The following is a 16249-nucleotide window of genomic DNA, read 5'->3' on the forward strand; positions in this document are numbered from 1 at the left end:
TGGCAAGTTCAAGCTGTAACAAAACTTAGAACACTGAGCCTTAAAATGTCAGCCACAGAGCTTAGCAAGTTAAGGGAGATGAGTAACTAGTTTTGAAATTCTTCATTGTTTCTTTAAACACACCTGTTATCATTGGATTGTCCCGATGTAGCAACTAAACTTGAAGAGGTTATAAATGCAAAGTCACTTGTGGTTTTACTGTGGCACTGCCAACTCTATTAAAAACAAAACAAACAGAAAAGTGCAATCTTACCAGTTATTGTTTGCATCAAAAGTAACGACTGTCAGTCTGATGTGAGTGATAGCAAAACACAAAGAGTCTTTGAAACAAAGCTTAAAAACAGACAGTTTGAAACTGAGAATGGAACAATGGATTAAAATCCAGTATAAAATGAAAAGATACACAGTAAGTGACAAAGAACAAGTCCACAGTATAGTGTATGACAACAGTTGAATTTTAAATTAACCATGGTCTTCATGTACTGTTAAAAAGCAGTGAAATGTATTGAAGAATGTATTTTTACTAAGTTTTGGGGTTGTAAAGTCATTACTTGTGACTCTGATTTTTAATTTAAACAAGGGCAATGCTGAAGTAGTATTTGTAATTACTGTAGCTTATTGTTATTGTGTAATTAGTTTTCCAAAGATGTATCACTGAAACTCGTCAGTTGTTTTGATAAAGTATGCCAAGCAAAATCAAATATGTCTCAGTAAAGTTGTATGCTCTGGGCCTGTCTCAAGTTTCAAAGACTTTGATAATAATAATAATAATAATAATAATAATATTCTGTTTACTTACCAGGTAGGGCTTAGGATTCGAGGTGGTTTGGTTTACTTGCCAAATACTTAGGAAACCTTCACCATCAGCAACACCACACTGCAAAGAACAAACTGCATTTATTAGCATACATAGTGGTGACTGGATGCTTAGTGCATGATCATAAACTGCTGACTTCAGGAAAAACCCACCTGAACCACCAAACCTTTGCCTGCAAATTGAATAGCAATAAAAATGATGGTCAAGTAAAAAAAAAACTGGTTTGGAAGCCAAGTGAATTCAGTGCTAATTGTTTAATGATTATTTAATGATTGATGCTCTTCTGCATACTCAGTTCTTTTCTGGAGATGGAGAAAGCGTGGAAGCTTATCTTTCAAATCCCAGTGTTAGATGCCAAAGCTAACAAAGGCATCATTACTCCATGACTCTCCTTGAAAATGCTTAAAAAAGGAAGATGCATCAAAGCATGATGAGAGCAATTGTGGAAAGACTGTATTCTATCATAAATGGTAAAATGACTGAGCTATATTTACTAACCAAAATGAGTAACAATCCATATTGTATAGTCCATGCAGCATGTTCTGTAAGTATTTCACAAAATATTTTTAGAAATATTTAGAATTATTTTTTGTATTTTCTCTTTTTAGTTGAGTTTCACAAGTCCTGCCTGAGTGACCTTCATGTGAAGCACAGCAACAACGAGTACATCTTAATTTCTGACTCAATCTTGAGTCCCACATAATGGTAAGACTGCAATATCTCAAAACATAATCAAAACACGTTTTTAGAGTAAGTTTAAATTACAGACTATGCCACCTGAAAAGAGATATGCTGAGAAATACTTTAAATTTCCAGCTATTTCACCTTTGCTGTTTTATAGCTATGTACAGTCATGTCCAAACTCCTTTAATTCACTTTTTATGACTTTTAACTATAATGAAGTTAAATATTTTGTCAATAAAAATGCAGACAAGACCTGCTAAAATAATAGAATAGGCAAAAAACTGAAGAGGTGGGTATTCCTTCCAATTTCTTTCTTTCTTTCTCCACTCTTTGCTGTATCTCATATCCCTCACAGAGTCACTTCTGGCCAAAGCATCTGTCTTTTTGTACTCTTGCTGCTCTCCACTGTAGTAATTTGAAAAGGTCACCACATGGGAACACAGATTTCCGAAGAGGGAGAATAAAAAGCGTGAAAATGCAGCAATTAGGATATGGGATAGCAGTGTGAAGCTGAGAGAAGAGAAAGGAGAATAAGGGTCAGGGTTTATTACAAAGCTCCCACATGTAGCCAAAATGCACAATACAATACCACCATTCTAGGGCATCCTACCAGTTCTGCATGGCACTGGTTAAAATTGCTTTAGAGGTCGCAGCACGACCAAATGATTCCTTATGAATAAAAACCTCAACCCCTCAAAACCCTACGTGTTGTACTCACCTTGTTTCCCTGGGCATTGAAATACATCCTGGTCACCCTGGCATTCCCAGCCTGCCGGAAGCACACCAGCTGCTGTGGTCTTGTCCATTCGAACATTCGGACACTTCCATCTTGTGCTCCTGTAAGATCTAACATTAAAAGATGATCATTAATAGTGCAGTATTTTGTAGAAAATGATCAATTCCATACTAGTGATTCACTTACAATACTGATGGACTGGATGTGAAGCCATTCTCTTGACGTTATTCAGATTTCTTTTAATCAGCTTTATATGAAACAAAGAAATATTAAAAAAATTTATTGAGCTAACATTATTTGTATGGTCCTACAATCAAAGTTCCCATAAGAAAGAACACCCAGATTGTCCCATTATTTTCTCTATCACAATAATTCTGTGCCACAGTAGATGAGAAAATGCTTAATTTGGCCTTCTTTGTGGTCAGGTCTTGGTCCCTGTTGGCCTTTTATGTCAGTACTGGACTGACAGTATGATGACTAATGCACACTAGGTGTCTCTACTAAATAACACACGATGAAAGTCATGCTCTCCTGAGCTGCACACACAGAAGTACTCACCACACCAGCTCCAGTGCTGGTTTGCCCAGTGCCTAACCAGGGCATGGATGGAGATGGCTGTATCTGACTCACTCCAAACGATGGTGCAGTTGAAGGAGCCAGCGTTGTGGTAGAACCACGGAAGTCAGCATCATCGGAACTGTAAAGGAACAGCTCTGCTTCAAACAAAGGCTTCTGTGCTCCTAATGACCTTTGCTTACTTGTCAGGAGTCTAACGGCAGTGGGTAGAGGAAGTGACAATAACGAGACTATAAACTGGTAATTCCTGCACTTATGCAGTACAAATCCTTTCCACGTGGCCCAAATCTACCCATGTTTAACCTCAAGAGATGATCCCAACATAAGAATGTAAGTGTCCTTGAGAAGAATATTGTTGGGCTGCTCCTGACCTGTGTGTGCAGCGTGCAGGGAGCCAGTCCAGAGGAGTGCTTGCTGCAGCTGATGCATTCACAGCTCTCAGCACAGTAATGCAGGGACAGGAACACCCAGCACCAGCTACCACAGCTGCCTCCACACTGCACTGGCGCAAGGGAACTGCAGGCTGTCCAAGGCAGCACTTCCTTCATTACCTTATGCACCACATAGGATTCTACTTTGCTGTGCAGTGCAAACGTGCCTAAAGGCAGTAATTATTCTCTTGCCTTCCCTCACTTTCAAACCAACCTGAAACCTACTGAAGGAGAGTAATTAACATTTTTTGTATGCTCCATTTGTGCTTACACAGGTACTATAGATGCAGCCTCGCAGAAAATCAAACTCTCATTAACATAACCACAAAGAAACAATCCTACCTTTTAGACTCTCTGTCATATTCTTCCCCAATCCATATAAATGACTGAGCAGCCAGTAGAGCTGAAATATCAAGTTCTTGAACGTCATGTGTAGATGCCAAAACAATTTCATTGCTGTTTGCCTATGCAGCACAAAGACAAAATTTATACTAACTATAATTAAGATCTTTTATTATATTTCTTGTAGCATTTGAGGCTTACCTTGTTAACTGCGAATGCCATTATCATATCTGATTCTTTGTGAATGATTTTTGCTTTTCCTCCAGGGTAGCCAAGATCTGCTTCAACCTACAAAACATTTATAAAAGACTTCAATTAGCGTGAACATCCATTTTGTAGCGGTACATTCAGAGTGCAAAAATCTATACAAAATTCATGCAAGAAAAGTTCAGTGGCCTTAGCATTGTTTCAGTAGCTAAACTTTAGACTTCTGATACTCTTTGGTGTTCTACAGAAGCCAAAAGTGGTATTTGAGTGTAAGAAACACGAAGTTGTGTGTGCAACACTATTTACAAGGTGTTCACTCATCCCAATTATCAGGACATCTGAAGTTAGTTCACGGATTAAAAGCCTGTCACACAGACTACACAGAACACACAGCTTCTGTTAGTCACATTAGAAAAGAAAAGCCAGTTCCACAGAACTTTTGAGAATGTGCTAGAGGTTTGGGAGAAGGGATACTACCTTGTTTTTGTGATCTTCTGCTACGCAGTTTTGTTTGACCTGCTCCACACGATCTTCTACAGACTACATAACATCACACAGTCACAAACACAAAACACATGCACAAACAAATATAAAAAAAGAATGAAACATTCCAAACTAGATTTTAAAGGCCACTCTGTCAGTAAATGATGACAAATGTATTTTTAACTTTTTATAAAAGGCACAGAAACTAAGACAGAAATCTAAACAAACTCACTTAAAATGTAATGCCTCCTAGATGAACACAAAATGTATGATATAGTAAATAAATGGAGGAGTAATACACACACAAACTCCATACTTACAGGAATTCTAAAAGATATTAAATAATCTACTTATTTCCCATGATATTTATGTATTGGCTTAAATTTTCAGTTAGAACAGAGCAGTTGTAACCGGTACAATTTGTAAAGCCCCATATTATATATTACTATATAATATTACTTTTATATGTATATATTACTCATGCATATATACATATACACAAATGAATAGCACATTTAAATTTCTTTTTCAGTATGACACACCAAAAAAAAAAAAGAATACTCAAATTTCTTTGCTTATTACTGTTACTGCAAATGTTCTGTTTATTAGGACAGTATTCAAATACATGAAGATGAGATACGTCTTGTTTAAAAACATTTGGTTCAATTGATATCCCAATCAACAACATGATAGTCATGTTGATTTTGAAAAAAATCCAAACACTGTTAAATGAGAGAAACTGAAATGTCAATGAAAAATGGGAAGAAAAATTAAATACTGAGGAGACTGAGGAACAGTTATAACTGAGCTTTCTTTTTAAAAAAAAGTTACATCCTTTGTTTACCTCACTCTGCTTTCTTTTCTTTGTGAATATATATCTTATGAAAGTCTCCTGAAGAAGTTCTTGCTTCACAAGAAAATGCCAGAGCCTTTTTGCTGGAAGAGCTGAGTAATCCTTTGATCTGGATAAAGCAGAAGAAGGAAAGAAACACAAAATATCCTGAGTTGGAAGGAACCCACAAGGATCAATGAAGTCCAGCTCAAGTCCAAGAATTCCACCGTGTGTCTGAGAGTGTTGACCAAACACTTCTGGAACTTTGTTGGTGGTGCTGTGCCCACGTCCCCAGGGAGCCTGTTCCAGTGCCCAACCACCTTTTGGGGGAAGAACCTTTTTCTAATTACCAACCTAACCCCTCCTGACACAGCTTCAGGCCATTCCCTCGTGTCCTGTCACTGGTGACACAGAGCAGAGATCAGTGTTCCTCACGGGGAAGTTGTAACTGCAGTGAGGTCTCCTCTCAGTCTCCTCCAGGCTGAACAGACCAAGCACTCTCAGCTGCTTCTCACATGGCTTCACCTCCACACCCTGCACCATCTTCACTGCCCTCCTTTGGATCTCTCTAATAGCTTTATATCTTCATGATACTGTGGTGCCCCAGGCTGCCCCAGCACTCGAGGTGAGGCTGCCCCAGTGCAGAGCAGAGTGGGACAATCCCCTCCCTTGCCCGGTTGGCGATGCTGGCCCTGATGACCCCCAGGACGTGTTTGGCCCTCCTGGCTGCCAGGGCACTGCTGAGTCATTTTGTGCTGTTGACTCAGTTGTATTTTAATATATTGAGAAAAGCAAGCTATTTTTGAGTTGAAAACACAGCTCACTATCTGCATTTACAGACACCTCCAGGCATGACACTGTCTAAACACAGAAGGATTAGCCTTAAAAGGACCTTAGTACAACTGTCTTTCTCCTCCCCCAGACATCTGCAAGTATTATACAACTCTTTTCTTGCTGAGATAGGGTAAGAGAAAACTGCTACTGAAGGAATAGTAAAACAGGTTGAATAGTGTGTTCCCAGCAGCAGCCACTGCCCTCGATTCCTCCAACCTCTGCTCTTCCCTCATTTTCCTTTCTTGCTGCAGCTGTGAAAGTGCAGCAGAGTAAGTAAAGGCTGCTGCAGGAGACAGGCAGCTGCATAAGAATGAACAAAGGGATGTGCAAGAAAGGCTTCTGTACAACATTGGCTACTAGACCAAGAGCTAGACAACCTTTGTTTGGCTATTTAACATGAGGAGGAAATACTCTTTAGAATTTCTGTGATGAGAGAATGTGTTTTTGCTAGGAAAAAAAATACTTACTTGAAGGGCGTGTTTTCAGGTTCAATCATTGCTTTATTGCAGAGAATAGCTGGTCCTGCCCCTACACCAATCTCACTGGGGTAAGTATTGATGTAGTTTGGTGGTGGGCCTTCAAACTGGTCCATTCTATCTTGAAGAATCTGTTCCCAGTGTTCTAAATTTTTTATTACAGCAATGCCCAATGGAGATGTTACAGGCAGATCTAAACAGAAATATTAATAAAGTAAGGCTTTAAGAAAAAAAAATTACTGAAGTTACAGTGAGTATAAAAACCCCATAATAACATAACCATCCAAAAAAACTCTTGAAAGGAAATGCACATATTAGCAATTGTAATAAATAAGGTAGTTAATTATTTAAATTTTAAAGTTAGAATTAGAAAGCAAAGTCTGACAGAAAGCCACATATACAGACAAATAAAATATAAAGCAGGATTTAACGTACCAGTGAATTCCAGACCAGCAATGGGAAAGAAGTTCTTAATGTTGTGCAGAACTAATTTTACCATTGTCAGATGTAGAAGAGCCCAGCTGTATGAAAAGAATAGATTTAGTTGTGATAAATAATATTAAGAGTTATCTACAGAGTATTTTTCTTCTTCAAGCAAATTCCCAGGTTAGAAAAACACTGTAAAAGAGTTCTATTTCATCTGCACCTCATTTAAAAACTACATGCTTGAATCAGCAGTCTAAGCCAGAATTTTAGAGCTGGCATTGTGGTACCTTATGTTGAGTCTTAAAAATGAGGATGGGTGTTTCTTATTTGTTTTCCACTCCCCAAAAATCTGCAAACTACACAGCTTTGACTTCCTAATCCTTTTGGCAAGTAAATGGGGAACTGTTGCTGCGATGAGAATTTGTCACTTCCGTGGCCACAGATAAATCTACCCACAGTATTAAAATTATTTGACTTACATTGGATGCGGCAGAAGATCCGCATTTTTTTTTAAATTTGGAAGCAAAGGTAAGCATATGACATAATTATTCTAAAACAGTGACAATTTCTGCTGACCTGTAAGAATTGGCATCTGTGTGCTCCTGGATCTGCACATCAGAGAGGAAAGCGTCGTCCTCTTCCTCATCACTGTGAATGCTTTCATCAGAGTCGTATATAACACCACTGTCTGATAAAGGGAGAAAGGGCTGCAATGCAAAGTAAAAGTCTGCTATAAAAACAATCTTCTCATCTCTTCATATTCTCTTACTTCACTTATGACTCTCACAGAATTTAAATAACAGCAATTTAAGCTATGAATCCATTTCCCTAAAATATAAGGAATTACCAAGGGGAAAAGCATTCATCACTATTATTGACAGGAGGCATATTTTGAAAGTGAATAATAGACTTTTAGGCTCTTTATCTTTCATCATGATGATAATATTCTGCATCTTACTACTAAGAGCACTCAAAATTTTCACTTTATTTTTGTCCTTTAAAAATTAACAGAAAAAACAAGCTTTTATGAACTGTAACTTTCATCTTCCATCTTAAATTACCTTGGCCATAAAATAGTCCCACATGCTGAGTTCTGGAGGAATAAACTTTTCTTTGTAAGAGGGTCTTTCTGCAGGTACAGGTGGTGGCACATTGCTGTCTTTTACTGGCCTTCCTGGCACCAGCATTCTCATATTAAACCGACGGCGGTGTTTATCCATCTCTTCTGATGGAAGAGGAGGTGCTAAATTCAGGTAATTAAAAAAGCTGATATTAATATTGCATCTTTAAAATGTCTCTATTTTATAAATGAAGCAACTAACAACCACTGTTATTGCTACTAATTTCTACTGGTTTAGAATCAAAGCCAGCCTAAATAAAGTAAGTGTAATCACAAAAAAGTGCCTTTATTATAAATTCAATAACTGTGACGTTCAGACATTGGATATATTATGAAAAATATTTACTTTACATACGTTTACATACTGGATTAAGTTCTCAGGAGATGTGGCTTTTAAAAAGTCTTTTAGCTGAAAAATTTCTCAAGAAAAATAAAGAAACTCAGAAGCTTTGTTGAGAAATAAACTAATATGTAAAATATCACTAAACAGTACAACTAGCAGTTACTCAAATATAAGCCAAGGAATTCTTAGGATAGCGAAGAAAATCTGAATAGAAAGGCAGGTTTTTTGAGAACTGAAGTCTACTTTAAAGTGTTATGATTTAAAATGCCTTAATAGTAATCAAAATATTAACGTGGAATTTATTTTTCAAAGTGTTATTGACCAGGCAACACTGAAGATCACACTTACTTTATAACAAGGGAGCTAGGTATTTAACAACTATTCTTTTCATCCAGAAAAGCCACTACCAACACTCATCTACACTGCAAGTCTTTACAAACCTTCGTTACCATCCTCTGAAACATCAGAAGCTGTAGCAGCTTGAAGGTTAAAGGAAAACAGAATACATCTCAAATGAACATGACTTATGTAAGTTATTCATACTGTCACCTTATGAAAAGAACTGCCGTAAGTGAGTTTAACTTATTCTGTGAATGACTGATACCTGTTGTGCATACTTGTAATGGTCCAATGCCTTGTCACTGTTTTGTTTTATATTCTGGAGAGGGAATGTCTGATTTTTGCATAAGTTTTGCATAAATTGGTGATTTAAAAGTCTGTGGGACGTAATTTTTGGTATTGCTGAATCTTATCAGAAATGGTTGTATCTGTCTTTGTCTTCAGAGTTGAATCCAATCTCTCACTTTTGCTTTTCCTCATGCAGATTATTAGCACTTACTCATCTGTCTTTGTAAAAATCTGGGGTTTATCTGGAACTAACATATGCATGAGCTGTTTTTCTGCCAGACAAAGCTGGTATTTCTTCTCTGTGGACTTGTGCTAGGTGAAATCCTACCTTGCAATCGAAACTGATTTCAGAAATGCTGTTTCCAGGTTACTGCAGTCGTTAAACAACAATACTTACTGCACATACAAAACCCCATAGGTATTAACACTCATTTACACCACCTGTTTTTTTAAATGGCTGAAACTTCTGAAAAATGTTATAAGTAAGCACCTAATATTTCTATTATTAATATAATAACTATACAGCTTTTATGACAAATTCAAAACGTGCTGGGTGCCATAACAGAGGACATCCGCAAGGCTATTACTCGTTTCCGCTTCCTTAGTTAACGTAACAATTTTCTTGCCAGAATTTTGAAACTCTGCTTGCTTGGTTTCGGTCTTTAAAAGGAAGGAAGCCTCTCCTGCTAGGTTACTAGAAGGCATGCAGTGCAGAGCAGCAGCATGGCCTTTGGGGAGCAGCGTACCCGGGATGTTCTCCGACTGCCGCCGCGGCTTCACGAGCAGCTTCACGCCGCCGCCGAAGACAGCGGCCCACATGCGGCTGTTGAGCGGGTGCGCCGCCAGCCGGAACAGCTCGTTGCACGAGTTGGTGGCGAGGGCGTGGATCAGGAGGCTCAGGTACACGGCTACCACAGCTTCACACAGCAGGATGTTTAACTTCGGCTGGTCTTCGTCCTGAGCTGAACTTAAGAGGTTGATAAGTGAACTCACGCCTGTAAAGAGGAAAAATTCTGGGATTAAACGGACAAAAAGAAGATGTTTTACCTCTACACTTTATGGTAAACACAAGTAGACAGACACATGATGCTTTTATTCAGACAAAACACATTATTAACAGTTCTCTTAAAATCATCGTAAGATCAGAATTACAAAAAAGCCTTGTTGGGTCTGGGACTTTTGCACTGCACTTCCCTGCAAATACTAAGGGCAGGTCAGCATGCATATGAAATTCCTGCACCAGTTCCATGGTTTATGCTAGTACATCAGAATTAGCTGCTTCAATAGCTACACCAAGTACAGCATACACGTAGGACAGCACTGTGGAGACAATTAATAGAAGTAGCATTGCTAGGGGGTTAGGCAGACTGGAGGAAAACATTCTGGGATGACAAATTATCATTAAGTTTATCCTTAAGATCATGGTCTCTTCTTCAAGCAAGATGTTTGCCATGTAGAAAATTTATTTTTATTTGTTTTAATACATGAAAAAGTGAAAGGCTGTTACTATTTTGAGAACTAAGTTAGAAACACCTATCACTGATTTCCTATCCGCTACTTCCTCCCTCATGCAGGACAGTGAAATAATTCTGGCACATGGAGCTGGTCCAATGGAGCTAAAAGTAACCTTATTTTAGTCTCACCAGGCCACTGAGCAGGAGATGAGTTTGGAGTTGCGTGCTCTTCAATGCTTTCTGTCCTCAGTCTGCGTCGATCACTCAAAAGCAGTCCTTGATAAACCATCCCAGTAAACTGATTTGCTTCTGTTTGACTGCTACATACAAAAAAATTTTTTTCTGATGAGAAAGTGAGTGTCCCAAGTGAGAGTGACAGCATATTTTCCTACTGTTTATTGAAAAACCCTGAATGGTTGGTGTTATTTTATCTGCGTAAAATGGATCGGGCATATCAAAGTTAGCAATGTGTGATGTGTATCTTTACCCATACACAAACATTTAATCCCTTTTCAAGTCACATGCAGGAAGAATTTCCATTTAGAAAGAATTTCCATTTAGAAAGAATTTCCATTTAGAAAGAATTTCCATTCAGGATACACAAAGTATACTGCAAATGAAAACTTCCCTCTTTACCTGTAGCTGTGGCTGTCACATAGTGCTTGATAAATGGATGCAGAAAGTGAAGCTGCTAAAGAATGAAGTGTGTACACCTAAAATAAAGAGAACCAATAAGCTACATGTTTTATACAAAAGGTGAATAAAATACATTTCTTTCTAAAGAATATTGGAAATGTGTTCTGCAGGACTGTCCTAGCTTTTAGCTTTAAACCAAGTGCAAGTAGTAACTGAATGTTACTCTAAGTTTACAACAGAGTGCTTAGAAAATCACAACTGTTTTGTTCAAGATAATTTGATGGCAGTCAACACCTTCTAATATTATGTCAAGATAATTAACTTGATTCTAATACAGAACAGCCACAGTAAATGAGCATACTGAAGCAGTGATTAAGCATGTCCTGTTATGGTAATGAATTTGATGGAATGGTTCCTGGAAATTGTACTATTTAACACTGCAGTTCAATGTAGTAGTAGCTACTCAATATGCATAAAATACAAAAAGTTTTTGTAGTCATTATATAATAGTTCTATCTAAAATCTCTTTTTTTTACCGCAGTTATGTGCTTATAAACTCCGTTAGCCTCCAGATAACAAAATAACTGGTTCTGCCCCACAATGCAGCAAAACCAGCCCAGTTCTTAAAAAAGAGGAAATGCAAGGATTTCTCGGAAAGTTCAGTGAAATCTGCAGTGAAGAAAATGTACTTTCAAACTGTTAAAAAAGCAAACTTACTTAAACCCACCCTGTGCTCATTCCTATATTTTCCTACTATCTTTCCATTTCATCAAACATTAGGCCTTAGATTAAAGCTATGAATTACCTTGACATCTTCAATATTAGGATGTGGTGGCGATTTCATCTGCACAATAGTGTAAAGTATATCATGGATGTGGTTGTTTAAGTACAGCACAGGATTAGCTATCACAGTTTTTGTGGATGCTATGCTTGCAGAAAGCAATGGTAGTGTTGTGGGTAATGGAAGAGGAGACTGAAGTTGCTTTACAGTAGTTTCCTGTTTAAAAGAAAAGACTGTATTTAAAATTACTGCTTTGAGAAAAAGATAGAGATAATTTTACATTTTAAATGCATTTCCCAGGCCATTTATCCTCTTCTACTGCTGTCTACTCAGTATAGACAAGATTTTACTGTCAAAAGCAAGTTATTATTTACTATAATAACAAGGTTCAGACCCAACAGCCAAGTTTGCTGGAGCACGTTTTGATTTCGTACAGGAAGAATATTTTCATGTAGCTCGCTAGGAAGTGTGGAGATTGTCTATTAAGAAACACTAACTAAAAGTGTACTTGCAGTAGCACAAGTTGATACAACAGTCACTGGTCTGAGTTTAGTAACAAAGCCAAATTTGTACTCCTCTGAGTTTCTCAAGGGGAAACAAACAGAACTTTTTAAAATTCTTAAACATACATTCTAAGCCAAGTACCACCAACAGCAGTCTGTTGCCCCTATTTGAAACAGGAGAAATCTATGACTAGAGCGTGTTAAAAGACTTGCCCAGTATCAGATTATCTGCTGTAGCTCAGTGGAGTAATTAACAATTGCTGTAAAATACCGCTTTTTGTATGAAATGTAGAAAATGCCATAACAGAGTAAAAGAGAGCAGTACCCTGTCAGACTTGATATTATTTGTTGAGCCTTGAAGCTAAGACCCCATTCCTTGTAGAGGTCTAGGAATGAGATTTTGTTTTATTTCAGTAAGTGTGAATTTTATTTATTCCATAGGTACCTAGAATATTGTGACCAAAATTACATCATAGTAGTACACATACAATGCTGCAGCTATAGTATAAACAGCAACATTTATATTCCATAGTCATAAGTAGCCTGATCCTCAGTGCCACACAGCAGATGCTTCAGAACCAAATAATCCATACTGGGAAAAGCAGTGTGCTTAAATACCAAATTCTTTCTCCAAGAACATTAAAGTGATTGTGACCATGAGACTTGCAGAACATTAGCAGCATCTATCTAGACACAAACTTAGGCATTTGACATAACTGACATCTAGAACTGTTCACATTCATCAACAGAAAGGAGTTGAACTTGCTTTACCTGCTGTGACTCCTGCAGCAAGAACTTCAGCTCCATTCTCACAGATGCTAAACCTCCACCTTGTGCCCCATGAAGACTACAGTAACTGAGAAAAACTCGGAGAAGCGCTTGGTTCTTCTGCAGCCACCACTTCCTCCTCTCAGCGTGTTCTCGCTTTGCCTGCAACCTCCTCCTTTCGATCTGGTGCCGTTCATAGGAGCCAATGTCTGGCTTATCCATAATATCTTCGGGGTCAAGCAGATCCCCATTTACTTTGGTATATGTTTTACAGTAGTCTTTGTCCCCTGCGTCGTGGTTGCAGATTTCATGCATAGCAGCAATCTCTTTTTCCAGCCAGTTGTACAGCTGAAATCTGAGCTTTCCTCCATCCACTTCATAACCGGTAGCCAAAGTCCTCAGTTCAGTCATAAGGATTTTCAAACAAGCTCTGAACTTCAGTTGCTCAGCAATAACATCAACCTCAGTGTCTCCTGCCTCAGGAACCTCCCCATGTGGTGTTTGAGCCATGCTGGTGTCTGAGGTCCTCTCATCTTCACTCTTAGAATCGGACTTTTTCATCATTATCCCAACATCCTTGTCTTCTTCATCTGACCCATTTTTGTCTTCACCCCAATCAAGAGTAAGAGGCTCATCGTCAAATTTTACTGCTGGTTGACTCCAGTCAAATTGTGCTGAAGATTCAACAGTACTCTCCAAACCAAAGGAAGCTGAAACGGGTTTTGACCAGTCTATATCACCACTTCCAGCACCATCCTGTAGGGCTTTGGAATCTGAAGCATCAGCCTGGATTGAAGGACTGGATGAATCCTTTTCTCCAGCTACAGTGGACCTTTTTCTTATTTTTGGAATTTTGGAAAGGACTTCAAGAGCTAGTACAGGGCAGCCCACTTTAAAATGAGCATTTGCAGTAGTGAAGAATAATTTTCTTTCTATAAGATTAATTTTATCAACAAAGCTCTTCTCAGTTTTTAGACCTAAGGTGGCCAGAGTTCCTTCTGGTGAGCTGAAGTATCTTCGGATGAGCAAAGGATGGGTCCGAAGATAGTTGTAAAAACTGAACACGACAGGATTGCATGATTTGACAATAACTGAGGAAATAAACAGACATGACATGTATTGAAAATGCCTTTTAGATGGTATTACTCTGTTTTGCAGTTATTTCCTGCACTAGAGATTTACCAAAACACAAAAACAAAGACAATTTTGGGTCTAGTTACCAAAATAAAATGAAAGAATTACTTATTCACCACAAAAAGAATAAAGGTATGAGCTGGATGAGTAGAAAGATACCAAATTCTCTCATTTGCCTCGCAGTTACATTGTAGTCAGCTGAGCTAAAAAGCAGCTGAGATGATCATCCAGGTAGAGATTTTCCCAAGGAAACTCCCATAGGGAATATGAAACCTACGTAGGCACCTGTCACTTAACACTAATCTTGAAGAGATGGGATAGGAAATCCTGCTACAATACTGCTAATTCCAAGAAGCAAGAATGAGAATTTAAGTGCACTGGAAAAAAGACCAACCAGCACTCATTACTAGAGAAGTATTGTAAGGAGTGCCAAACAAAGACAGCTCTCCTGAGCTTAGCTGAGAGCAGGAACTAAGTTTGGTCTTACAGGGTTGGAGACAACCCTTGGAAAAAATTGGAAACAGATATTTATATTGTTTTAAAGCATTGCTCCCACTCTTCTTTTTCTTAATACGTTTGCCCCATCAGATTAATATTTTTTCCCTTACCTGGGTTTTCATCATCCTCTTTAGGTGTTTGTTCCAATAACGTATCCAGTGCTCGTGTGTAATCTTTCATTATCCAGTATGCAATGCTTCTCAGAAATGGATCAGAATGCAACTTAGTACAGCTGAATCCAGTTCCATCCTTCTGGCAACCCAAGATCTTTTCATAGAGAATGGAGGTGTACGTGACAGAGGTTTCAAACTCTGACTCATACAGACGAGCAATGACCATAGCCAACTGGATGTCTTCCATCTTCTCGAGGCACACCTATGATAAGCAGAGGGAAAAGGTTGTTTTATGAGGGAAAGGGAGTTCTATAAAATAAAGTGAATAGCAATATATGTTTACAGAACATATAATTTTTTTTCTCATCATATCTGTTCTTTGAACTATAAATTAATTTTCGGGTCAAAAATGTGGTATGTGAGTAACATTTTCTTCTGTTTGGAAAGAGGTGTACTTTTCTCTATTTTAGGGATTTTAATATGCATAGCAGTACATAGCATTAAAAAATTAATATGGCAGAAGATAAAGATGCCTATTTTAATCCAGTAGAATAATTGCACCCTCCACTTTAATGTTATTACATCACTGGTAAGGTATTTTTCATATCATCATGTGCAGAATTACATCTCTGAGGGAAAATACATTTTCAAGTGAAGACAAACATACTGTAAATAAATAGGTAGGACTACTAAAGGTTCCCTAACTCCCATCCTCTCCTGAGAGACACTGCTTAGCTTATGATCCTGCTCCCACCTCCCTTGTGGCAAGCAGCATCGTAGCCTCCACTAAAAAGGGATCCCAGGGCTGCTTTAGAAGAGAACTCTGACTTCTTTTTTTACTTAATGTTGTATCAGTAGGTCATACAGGATAGCTGGAGGCTAGAAGGGTCACAGCTAGTACTCCCAAGAGAGCTTCCACTGAGGAATGGTGTATCTGAACAATTATTCTGGCCTTCAAATCAGCTTCCAAGCTGCTTTTCACAGTAGTGTGGAGGTAAATGGTATGTCTGCAGGGCACTAAGGGGGTCCTGTGTGGACATACCATCCCATTTGTGCTGCCACAATTTGTGGAAACTTCATCAGAGAACAGCCTGTGAGGATGCAGTAACACAGGTCAAATGAGAATCTGAAACTGAATTTCTCGAAAGCGGATACCTCTATAGCATCTTTTAGTGAACCTGCTAGCAAGAAAAATGCAGCTGACTGCTCAAAACGTTGTTTTCCCAACAAAGCAAAAGCATTTTTTAAAGCAGCTTTACGCCATCGGTCTTCATTGAAGTTGTGGCTGAAAAAGGCAGTCATCTTTTCATCATGCTGGGACCTGCATAAAGAAATGCAATGTATAGAGCTATTTATTATGTAACCTTAGCATACAGTCACTTGAACAACATTACTTGAAATTAAACTCTACTCTTGAATGAGTTCTGC

The 16249-nt window shown here is 38.3% G+C and overlaps 1 protein-coding gene across 3 annotated transcripts in view; it reads right to left on the reverse strand.

Annotated features, from left to right (window-relative positions):
- Window positions 1-16249, reverse strand: part of DMXL2 (Dmx like 2) — a 39197-nt gene that overhangs the window by 3832 nt on the left and 19116 nt on the right. Inside the window, exons 21-41 of one of the 3 annotated variants that reach the window (XM_042039733.1) lie at window positions 15977-16142; window positions 14819-15083; window positions 13080-14167; window positions 11830-12021; window positions 11025-11101; window positions 10578-10708; window positions 9681-9929; window positions 8748-8786; window positions 7906-8087; window positions 7421-7551; window positions 6854-6939; window positions 6410-6611; window positions 5121-5238; window positions 4271-4333; window positions 3788-3874; window positions 3587-3708; window positions 2796-2934; window positions 2424-2484; window positions 2220-2347; window positions 800-877; window positions 124-215 (exon numbers count right to left, since the gene is read on the reverse strand). In XM_042039733.1, the coding sequence (XP_041895667.1) occupies window positions 124-215; window positions 800-877; window positions 2220-2347; window positions 2424-2484; window positions 2796-2934; window positions 3587-3708; window positions 3788-3874; window positions 4271-4333; window positions 5121-5238; window positions 6410-6611; window positions 6854-6939; window positions 7421-7551; window positions 7906-8087; window positions 8748-8786; window positions 9681-9929; window positions 10578-10708; window positions 11025-11101; window positions 11830-12021; window positions 13080-14167; window positions 14819-15083; window positions 15977-16142 (3696 nt within the window). The remainder of the gene's footprint in view (window positions 1-123; window positions 216-799; window positions 878-2219; window positions 2348-2423; window positions 2485-2795; window positions 2935-3586; window positions 3709-3787; window positions 3875-4270; window positions 4334-5120; window positions 5239-6409; window positions 6612-6853; window positions 6940-7420; window positions 7552-7905; window positions 8088-8747; window positions 8787-9680; window positions 9930-10577; window positions 10709-11024; window positions 11102-11829; window positions 12022-13079; window positions 14168-14818; window positions 15084-15976; window positions 16143-16249) is intronic. The other 2 variants (XM_042039732.1, XM_042039734.1) reach the window with 2 other exon arrangements.

This window comes from Corvus kubaryi, unplaced genomic scaffold, assembly GCF_017639235.1.
Source record: "Corvus kubaryi isolate FWS band 111438036 unplaced genomic scaffold, C.kubaryi_AGA036_p1.0 37394, whole genome shotgun sequence".
In the NCBI taxonomy this organism is placed as follows: domain Eukaryota; kingdom Metazoa; phylum Chordata; class Aves; order Passeriformes; family Corvidae; genus Corvus; species Corvus kubaryi.